We start from the raw sequence: 10,910 nt of genomic DNA, 5'->3' as shown, positions 1-10,910 counted from the left end.
GATTCTACACAATGCGAATGTTTCGTTAAGATATTAACAATTACTTTATTCAAAGCAGCAACATTTCGTTCCAGAAAATTCGAATCGAGAAAAGACCCGCGACATTTTTTCTCGCAGAAGAATGCGACTTATTTAACCTGAAAATTGACGCGAAATAGATTCTCGGCTCGAAAATCTGCGTTTTCTCGTACGATATATAAATCGTAAAATATTCGCGTTTAATTTTCCTGGGAAATGTTCGAAGAAAATGAATCGTGTTACGAAGTAAAATGGCGGCAACGAAACCACGATTGCGAAGTTGCGAACTGTAGATGGCGCCACTGCATGGGACAAGAAAGAACGTACGGAAAATTTTCAATTATTTTTTCCAGATGGATTCAAAATCGATACAAAGAATCGATCGAACGTGAAAAATTACTATTATTCTATAATTCAAAATCGAATAGAAAGTTATCGAGATAAGATATTCAATTTCGGCAATTTTAAACGATACAACGCAATGTCGATGCGGAAATTCGTTATTTTTTCATAAAAATTCTACAATTTTATTTTTGCATTCTACGACAGGGTATATTTGCGTTGTACTTGCTACTTTTTTTTTTATATTATAAACCTCCAAGTTGCGTAACGATCTCGAATAGCAGTAATAATTCCCCGAAAAATCGGTTCGATAGATTCGGACATTATTTAATTTCAGATAAAGCAAGATTGTAATGTTAACGATAAGGAAACACTATGAATGTCGGCGATAATAGTCAATCGAACGCCGTATTATGTAAGCGCCCTACAAAATATTTATTTAACGGCGAAGAAAATTTAGATAAGCGTGTCTGAAAATAGCAAGATAAATGTTTCGTCATAAGTAGAAACCGTTTGGTTCGCGATTTCATTTGCGACGATAATCTTCCTTGAGCAATCTCTTTGTATTTTACAAGTCTGCGAAGCAATAGGAAGAAAAATCAACGAATAATAACAAATATAGTAGTATTATGCGTTTTTGAGAAATATTGAAAAGTTTTGGTGAAATGTTTCCAAAAATGCGAATGTGTTCGTGTTTACGGTCCTTGAATACAATTATGAACAATTTTAATAAATTCGTGTACGATAGAAAAATAATACAAAATCGTTAAAAACGGTATCAGTGACACGAACTCGTCGTCGTTTATCGGTGAAGTTTCCCTCCACGCTTTCGTGTAAAACGAGATCGTATCTTAGACGGAACTACACGAAACTTCCTGGAACCGATGAAATATTGAAGCGATGAAAATTGTATAACTTCGTTAAGTAGACGAACGAACGCGCATCATGTTCACGTTAGCAACGTGTACAGTATTTTTTTCGTGAATTTTCATCGCGATATCCGCGATATCGAACGCGTTTTCGGGACGTCAGTGAAAGTATTACGGAAAATCGAGCATTTTCGTTGCGGCAGAGGACTTTTGATTTACAAAATGGCGCGTGACTCGGGTTGGGCGGCATTATGGTTTCCCCCATTCCGTAGGGTGAAGTTCCATTCCACAAAGCCGCCCTTCACGTGGGGTGAACTCTCGATCCCTCGCACGCTGAATTTGAAAGCACCACAGGGGTGGGGGTAAACGTGGAAAGAGTGTCCAAAGGGGCCTCTCGGGAAATTCTCGGAAAATGGTATCGGAAAGTTTCGTGTTCGTCGCCAGCGCTATCTGAGAACTACTCGTCGAACGAGAACGCGCGTCGTGCGTTGGTAATGCAGTTCGAGTACCATGCAACGGTAACAACATGTTCGTTTTTCAACTTCCTGTTTCTCTTGAAACAGGTGTTTCTCAAAGTAGACCGACCCCTGGAAGGTTTACCTTGCAATTCAAGGGGGCGCTATGGGGAATTCTTTATGTGGAAAATTGTCAATAACTAAACGTATATTTCTATCGGTACATCGATTATAGAAATTTAACAATACGGTATATTTGTTTCGTATAGTTTTATATACAAGGTGTCTCATTTAAGACACAACGAAATATTTCATAGACGAGTGATAAAAAGAAAAAAATGGAATACGATTTTTATTACTTCGAGAAGGGAGATAGAATTATGTAGTCTTTTAATGTATGGGCGTTTTCAAAATTATTTTCAGGTCAATCTTTTGTTTTATCATAAATCTGTACTTTTTATAGAAGAATCTTATTCTACGTAAAAATTTTTGGTCAAGTTGTAAACTTCCTGGGTCAGTAGTCAGAACATCGTACGTATGTATGAGTATATAGTGTCGTTTTGAATTAAGGAAATGGAAAACTCGAAAGTGCACATTCGTCACGTTGTACTCTGGGAATTTAAATGAGAGAACAGTGCGACCATAACGACTGAAAAAGTAAGCAATGTGTACTCAGTTTCGTGTACTCATCGGTAGTGACACGATGACAGGTCAAAGTGTACGAAATTGGTTTGTAAAGTTTGATTCGGTAGATACGAGCTTCGAAGATGAACCAAATCTTGGTGGCTCATCGAGTTTCGACGATGACGTTTCGAAGATGTTAATGGAAGGAAATCCATAGTGAACAACGAGGAAATAGCGGATACTATAAACCGATCACGTTACGTAACAACTTTTCACGTGGCAATGGACATTGGACTTGATTGACAATTTTCGATCAATTAGTAATCGATTAATCGTATTCGAGGTATAAAAAAATTTTCACAAACAAAAGAGATATCGAGCAATGTTATGCTCCTAACTAGAACGTGGTAGTAATTGGAACATGTTGGTTTGCCATGAGATCAACCTTGTGGCTGACGTCATCGTGTAGGGGCTACTTAAAATGATCGAGTATCCTGTCAAGACAAGAAAACGATTTTTGGATAGAATTATTACTGGAAATGAAAAATGGTCGATGAATGAAAATGTGGTTCGTAAAAGACAGTGTGTCGATGAAGATTAACAACCTAGGTAAACCAAAACCTTCCTCACATTCTCGTGGATGCATACATACGAGACCAGAAAAGATCCGAACGAGAAGAATTTGTAACAATTGTTCTATACTTTTCAAAGACGTTGTTACACCGCACGATAAAGCTCGACTCGCGCGATAACAAATTTTGGAATTTCGATGATCGGTTTTACCACACCCACCATACTTGCCGGACACTTACCGACTACAATCTTTTTCGAGCTTCGCAAAATGTATTAAATGATAAATTTACAAACGATGAACAAGTGTAACAGCTCATAGAAAACATTTTTACACGAAAATCTACAAATTTTTTGCGCACACGAAATTGACAAGTTTCCGAGTAGATGAGAAAATAACGTGGGAAATAACGCGGGGAGAATATTGAGGGTGTTTGTTGGCACGCGGGATGTACATTATACACAGGGTTTTCTCGAAAGATACGTACAAGCGAATATTAGATGATTCTTCGTGAAAAAGTATGATAAAAATGCAGAATCATTTCTTTTCATTTGAGGATTAATTTTGGAAAAAATCGACTTTGAAAATACTTTGTACATAATAGCAAGAATAACAATTTTAACAATTCTGTAATGGAAATACAATATTCTTGATAAAATATGCTCGTGTGTTTTTTCCTCGAATCCACTACCGCGTTAGTGTTGCACAAATATTGTCTACAAACATGTTAAGCAATATAAATCGCTCGACGACAAATACGTATCTTAGACAAATCGACTTTTCAAATTCGATTTTCGCGAAAATTAAGTCCCAAACAAAAGAATCGTCTACTGCTTGCTTGTAAATATATACCTTTCAGAGACACCCTGTATACGTTATACGCGAAAAAGTAGATTGCAACGTAAAATAACTCGAAAAAAGAAAGTTGTATCGGACACACGTTTATATGAATTTTTTTCTCATCTTTGTAACTAGAATGTCATACCTATAGTGTCTTCCATGAGTCAATATGACACTCCTGCATAATAATTTAATATATAAAAATTAAAGAGTATCAACTGATAGGAAATCCCTGATAGGGGAGAAAAGGAAAGTTATTTACGACTCAAACTATTATATTATTTTAACCGATTTCCCATCACGTCCATCCGTGAGTAACGATACTTGATTTTCCTTTGGATCTTCCTCGTGCGATATCAGCATCCCCATAAAGGCAACTGAGTAATTTCCTCTGCCCGGATCATCGAATATGACACGTTCGTTTACGATCCATTGGCTGTAGTGTATCTCGGCGAATTGTCGAAAGCCACAGCTCTCCGCGAACGATTGGCTTTCGCCGCTCGTAAAAATACCACCTATAGCTGGCATCTTCAAGGTCCTCGCTACCTGCACGCAAGCATTTAGAATACCGAGTTCGATACCTTTCCCGCGATAAGACGGGTGTACGCAGAGAATGTATATACGGAAATACTTATCGTGACCGAACGTTTCGTAAGCGTTCGTTCGTAGTATCAACGTATGCTTTAGGTGCATGATATTCTCCAGACATTTTCCTCCGCCGATGATCTGAAAAACGTGTACATTCCTCTTGAAACGTGGTCGACGATTGGTCGACTGACTGTTTTCCCTCGAATGCATTGTAAGGTAACGTTTCTTGCGATGCGATACGATACGCATTTTGTTTTTAATCATAATTTTCGAATTACACATTAGGGTGGTATTTCGGTAATCTAGACGAATGGCATCGACTTTCTGATTTTTAAGTTAAATAACGGTAATTATTTCGAAAAGGGGGGATATCTTACCGATTTCGACGATTTTTGAATATTATGTAGAAATCGACACTTTGAACAATTTTTTACCATCAATGTAACCGTCGCTCGGTGTTAGTTTCCGAGATTTTTGCAAAAAGCTATTGCTAATATTAGAATAAATATTGTCTATAGCTACGTGTTTGTGGCAGCGCATGAGTGTGTAAGCGTTGTGTCGCCGATTGTTTACGGTTTCTGTAGTACTTACAGCGAGACGGCCGGCAATAGATACGTATAACGGGTGTACTTAAAAACTTAATCGACTAGCCTAGTATAGGACCTAACCCGTATCTAATCTATTAAATTAGTTACCAAGTAAAAGAGTTTGTTTAAGTAAGGTTTGGATTAGGTATTTTTTATCATTCACCCGAATGTAATCCATTAAATTAGTTACCAAGTAAAATAAGTAGGTTTAAGTAAGGTTTAGGGTAGGATTTTATTGGATACTCTATATTCGATACGACTTCTTTTTCCGAGTTATTTTACGTTGCAATCTACTTTTTCGCGTATAACGTATACAGGGTGTCTCTGAAAGGTATATATTTACAAGCAAGCAGTAGACGATTCTTTTGTTTGGGACTTAGTTTTCGAGAAAATCGAATTTAAAAAGTCGATTTGTCCAAGATACGGTTCGTCGAGTGATTTATATTGCTTATCATGTTTGTAGACAATATTTATGCAACATTATATCCGATATTCGGCTACTCGGCCGAGTTATTAGGTACACCCGTTTGATTGTTGGCCGTCATGACGTTGTATAGAATCAAGAGAAACTATTGTTTCAAAAGCGATTCCCACTACCGTAAGGTCCTCTTCTTAGAAACTAACGATTATATGTATAGAAAAAAGTTGTTCAAGATGTTTTTTTTACAACGTATTCACAAATCGTCGAAATCGGTCCATCCTTTTTCTACATAATTACCTAAATAACTTTCAAAATGATTGAACGAGGTTACGCGACAAGCTTGAAGTGACAGTAATTGGGACATCTAGATTGATCAACGCTGATCCCAACATACTTGCACCCGGCTGTAAGTGTTAGTTTTATCCAGCTCGCTGTTGATCCTTGTGACAGCGACTCCGATCACGCGACCGGATTTCACGCTATTTGCTACTAAGCTCGTTGTGTCCTTCATCCGTCTTCTTACGAGCTCCGTGTATGCGTTCACGGATGACTGGTCCTGCAGCAACGAGGATGCCTTGCACATTGGTTCCTCGCGGAAGTAATGGTTCTGAGAAAACACAGATAGAATTGTTCCACTAACCAAACTGGACGCATAATGGTCCCGATTGAGAAATTTAGCGACATTTTCATGCATTTCTGGAACTAAAAATAAACGAATATAACATATGCACGACGCGGTGCAAGCAGCTTTGAATAATAATAATAATTTTCAAACAAGGGCGAAGTAGGAAACGATTCTGTACAATCATCTGGGAGAAAGGATGCTGAAAATATTCCAAATTCCAATTTAGGAATCTGGGACTGTTTATGACTCAAAAGGTATACCTTGTCGATCGTAAAGATTTTTGAGAATTTTCTTCGTCTCGGTATTACACTTTTTATACATATATATATATATATATTTTATACAGAAATTATTTGTGCAAAACGTGGTTTCTTATCACGAAAGAGTGCTCTCGATGTTAGAGAAAAACATAAACGAAATTATTGAACAGGGACATTATGATCAATGAAAGAACAAAAGCAGTTTTTTGAATGGAGAATACGATCTTTGAAATGTCCGTAGATGTTTTCTATTAAAGTTTGCATTAAAATGCATCGATCGTTTCATCTCCGAAGTCAATGGATACAAATAAGAAGCGACATACGTTGCTAAGTTGACTTTTTGGCGAAATGTTGTTAAATTTCTCTATTGGGACCACTACGAGGCACGAAGATTAACACATTGCCTGCCACGGCAGTTTTCCTTTTTTAAAGACGTTCTCGATATTTGTTTAATTTGTAGCGTGAAAAGTAGAAATGTTCAATAGTTTGTTGGTGTATTTTTTATTTTATAGCTTTCGTAACATTACTTAAATGTTGACGAGCATTGAAGTTCGCAACTTGTGAATACGTTAAAGAAACGTTTTACGTTCGAGAAATCGGTAAACTGTGGGGCGTTGGTTCGTTTTTGAAGCTGAACTTTGATCAGATGCAGAGCTTTGTCGTACTGCTCCTCCTGCAGGTCCTGTATGATGCACTCCTCCGGCGAATCCCATACGAGAGAAGTCTTCATTTCCTCCATTATCTGCAAGAACAGCTTGCAACCTCTTTTCGGTCGAGAGGATTTATTTGAATTATCCAATTGTGAAACTACTAGATAGAATCAAGAATTTACGTTGTTCTTCTCTCAAAAGTACGAAACGTCCAACCGATCTTGCGAAGTTGCTCACAGTCGTTGAATAAATAATTGTGACGAATTATTTCGCGCCAACTTCGAGTTAATGCGTAAATTTTCCAGCCAATTTTCAATTCGAGCAGCTCTCTCGTTCATCGTTTTCGTTTAAATCCGTATTTCGTAGTTCGTTTTCTAAATGTCAAAGAGAAGATCATTATTCATCGAAGATAAATTGCATCAGTTGTCGCGCAATTTAAATCCATTGTATGCATGCGTATGTACGTATGCTAAGAAGCCAACCTTGAAGACCAGAATTCCTACTACTACGATAACTTGGAATACTTTTGTATAGAGGGTGTTTCAGAAATATATGTCTATATTTCAGGTCCGTAGAAACCGACAGGAAGAAAAAGGGACCGAGAATCGAGGTAGTTGCCGAAGTTTAAACGACACTTGATCGCTTACAACATCGATACAATTACATTTTTAAATTTTTGTATGATTTTTGGAAAAAACCTTTATCGACGTGTTTGTAAGATCTGCCCGATTGATACGAGACCAAATACGATATAATTCGAATGATATTTACTTACTTGATTAATCGACGAAAAATATTAATCGTAACCCTCTCTCTTCCCCCATCGTTTCGTTCCTTCGGCCATCGGGACCATGTTGGTAGCGCACGACTCCTATCGCAAGTTATTGTTTCGCAAAGCGAGCTCGTTCGAGAAAAGTGTTTTTATTCAAGCGAACAGCTACGCAGGAGACTGCAAAAGTCAAGAGTCGAACGCAAGTCGACGGAGCGTGGACGTGGCCGTGGTGTGGGAAAGAAAGTCGAGCGGTTATCGAATCATTGACCTTCGGCTGGTTAGGTTTATGCAAGCGTTAAACTTCGTGCTAGTACATTATTGCTCGAGGCACAATTTATTACGCATTAAAGATATCTAATCGGACGTGTACTCTGGTTCCGTTGCTTTGATCGCTCCGCTCGAGAAGTTTCGTTGCCGTAGATGGAAATACGGTTAAACCCTCGATTGGCCGCGCAAATACTTCAATTCTTAACACGTCGATCGCCACGTTAGTTTAACACATTTCATCGTTACTGTACCACGCCTGGGCCTTTTCGGACCCAGAGAGAAGTTTTTGCTCAATTATACCGTTAACACCAAAATTACGAAAAATGCGATAAAATATATACGATAAATAGAATCTTCGTTTGAAATATTTTTGCAAGTTTAAATTACGCGTCCGTTCAGACCCACGCGTGATCTCTTTCTCAGTCGCCTAAATCGCTAGTATTGCGAGGGTTGAGGATCTCCTCGATATTTGTTCAAACTATTGCGTGAAAAGTAGAAAGATACTTTTAATTCACACTTATTGATCTATAATATCGTTAACGACAGTTACGTTAATTAAAAGTTTACAAGTATTTGGGTTCGTTTCTAGTAAACGCTTTAATGAAACTTTGTTAGTTCGGAGCATCGGTCACCAGTGATCACTATGGCATTTCAACATTTTAATTTACCAAGAGTAAAACTTCCGAGGGATTATTATTTATCGTTGGATGATAATCGATTGTAGATACAAATTTTCTTGCATCTATTTAAAAGTCAGGGAAAACATTTTCTATGAAAAGCGACTACTTTAACAAAAAATGTACAGAAAATATATTCGGGAGCGTTCATCGAATAAAAGGACTGTCGATGTAATTGTTCAGAGACCAACGAGATACACTTTGATCGATATTTTTCGAGATTTTTCGAGCCTCAAATATAGTATTCTACTTTTATGAGAAGAAATCCGCAAGAATTTCTACGACAACACGATCATTCTGAAACACGTCTATATTTGATTGTTTTTACGAATATTTCAGGAGTATTACTGTTCAACAGAACCACTATCCGCAGCCGTGAATTTGTATGACGATGCTCTATCGATTATTTCTTTTATAACCATCATTCTGGACAAAATGGACGAGACGATAAGTTTCTGTGCTCTTCAGGAGAGAACCGAAGAAATAGTGGGCGTTCTCGTGGCGAAAATAATTTTTAAAACACAACAACTAAAAATTCAAGTCAAGGTACGTAGTCGATGTCTAAGTGTGAATGTTTAAAAAAGGACGTAGAAAATGATCAATAATGTACAAAAGTTTATTTACATTTTGAGAACTAGATAAACGAAGTTTGATACTATAAATTAATTAACAAATGTTAGCCTTAATAGCTTTCATTCGAATTGGTTAAAAGTTGTGTAAATGAGCCGTTTAACGTAAAATGTGTAAGTAAAAAAAGTTAATCAACCAAATAATGAATATTCTGTATAATGCAATAATATAAAAAAAATGTTACATTTTTTTTACGTAAGTCATTCTAAAATTGTATTTTAAGATAAAAATGTCGTTTTCCTCTAAAAATCATAATAATTATTTTATTCGATTATTTTTGCAATTTTTCTACGAATGGTTTTCATTGTTAGAGTTACAAGGCTCTTGTGAAAGCCGAGAAGGTAATTATTATTAGATATAAAGAAAAAGTACGTGTTTGCTGAGGTAGGTATTATGTTTTTACTACTTTATTAATTATCAAACAAATCGTTGAAGAAAAATGAATAGAATGTATATAAAGTGGTTTACATGAAAACAGATTTTAATTTCCGATAAATTTAAATCAAAAAACTTTATGGAAAGCGTTAACATTAAGCTTTGATTCATCGTTCGAACATAAGTTTGAATTACATCGCTTCTGTACGTAATTCATCGTGGACGATTCTCACTTGTTTTGCTATTCATTCACAAACTAATATATGCCTACTATCGCTACGTACCACTACTACACAAAACAGAATGTTAAGCTTTCGATATGTAGTGTTACACACCAAGTAGGCAAAATATTGACTTCCTTTTGCATTAAATGGTTCAAATAATATTTCAGTGGTTAAATTTTGCACCATTGATCTAATAATATTCAAAGGAATATTTCGATCTCGTATCTGTAAAAATATGGCCACTTCGTAGCGTTCTCATAGCTTTTAAAAAAAAATTAATCTCGAAGCTAAGGAATTCGTGATCCAAAATTATTTGTGTGGACTATTCTGTTTATAAAATAAAAGTAACAAATTCTCGACAACTCGGTATGAAAATAAATCAAATAAATCACTTTTTGTTCAATTACAACAGAGTGAGATGCTACGTCTAATAACAATGTTGAAAAATGATTACCATCTCTAAAGCGCTGTTTTACAAGATAATCAAAAAATGATGTCGGTGGAGGTTCTTTACGTACATTCGAATCATTAGAGAAAAGGCATTGGCACGGCGGTTGGTGCGTTCATGCGTCGATCGAGCAACCAAATGTGCATGCGCTTGTGTCGAAGTGTTTACTTCGAACGCTGCTCAAACGATTGATACGTCTTGAAGTAAATTTATGCGTGCAACTTTCCAATATAATATTGTCGCGATAAACGTGAAACCGAGATGCACGATAAATGTGAAAAGTTTATCTCTACTACTACGCAGAAGTCTCTTGAAACCAGTCGAGTGATTAATTCGATGCTTCACAATATTCGTTAGTTGCATAAGTATTGTTTCACCAACACGAGCATTTATGGTGGTAGAGGTTAGTGTTACCTTGCAGTTAACTGACGAATATTTTTATAGAGTACTTGTTACGATTGATGCAGAAAATTTGCATTTCGTACGAAACAAATAACAATAAGAACGGAAATGCAAATTTTCTGCATCAATCGTAACACGTACTCTATAAAAATATTTTTGATACGATGTGTGCAACGTGGAACTTATAGACTACTAAAATCAATTAACAATCGAAGTTAGCGTGACTCATACAAGAAAGAAAATTTCTGCGATGGTCGAGGAAATA

At 36.6% G+C, this 10,910-nt stretch overlaps 1 protein-coding gene across 1 annotated transcript; it reads right to left on the bottom strand.

Moving 5' to 3' along the window:
- Nucleotides 1–3,864: 3,864 nt before the first annotated feature.
- Nucleotides 3,865–7,889, bottom strand: LOC143144566 (uncharacterized). The gene is made up of 6 exons (XM_076307111.1): nucleotides 7,626–7,889; nucleotides 6,838–7,224; nucleotides 5,706–5,922; nucleotides 4,976–4,981; nucleotides 4,008–4,432; nucleotides 3,865–3,897 (listed from the first exon to the last, which is right to left on the bottom strand). Exons 2-6 carry the CDS (start codon nucleotides 6,937–6,939, stop codon nucleotides 3,865–3,867), a joined length of 783 nt encoding a protein of 260 aa, XP_076163226.1. The 5' UTR covers nucleotides 6,940–7,224; nucleotides 7,626–7,889.
- Between the last annotated feature and the right edge of the window lie 3,021 nt (nucleotides 7,890–10,910).

This window comes from Ptiloglossa arizonensis, chromosome 3, assembly GCF_051014685.1.
Source record: "Ptiloglossa arizonensis isolate GNS036 chromosome 3, iyPtiAriz1_principal, whole genome shotgun sequence".
Lineage (NCBI taxonomy): Eukaryota > Metazoa > Arthropoda > Insecta > Hymenoptera > Colletidae > Ptiloglossa > Ptiloglossa arizonensis.
The sequence above is the reverse complement of the archived record's forward strand: the minus strand, read 5'-3'. Positions and strand labels throughout refer to the sequence as shown.

Coding starts and splice junctions, on each gene's coding strand:
- LOC143144566 (XM_076307111.1), bottom strand. CDS start 6,939: ATGGAGGAAATGAAGACTTCTCTCGTATGGGATTCGCCGGAGGAGTGC. Junction 5,923..6,837: donor AAGCTCTGCATCTGATCAAA/GTTCAGCTTCAA, acceptor GTGTTTTCTCAG/AACCATTACTTCCGCGAGGA. Junction 3,898..4,007: donor ATGGACGTGATGGGAAATCG/GTTAAAATAATA, acceptor ATTATTATGCAG/GAGTGTCATATTGACTCATG.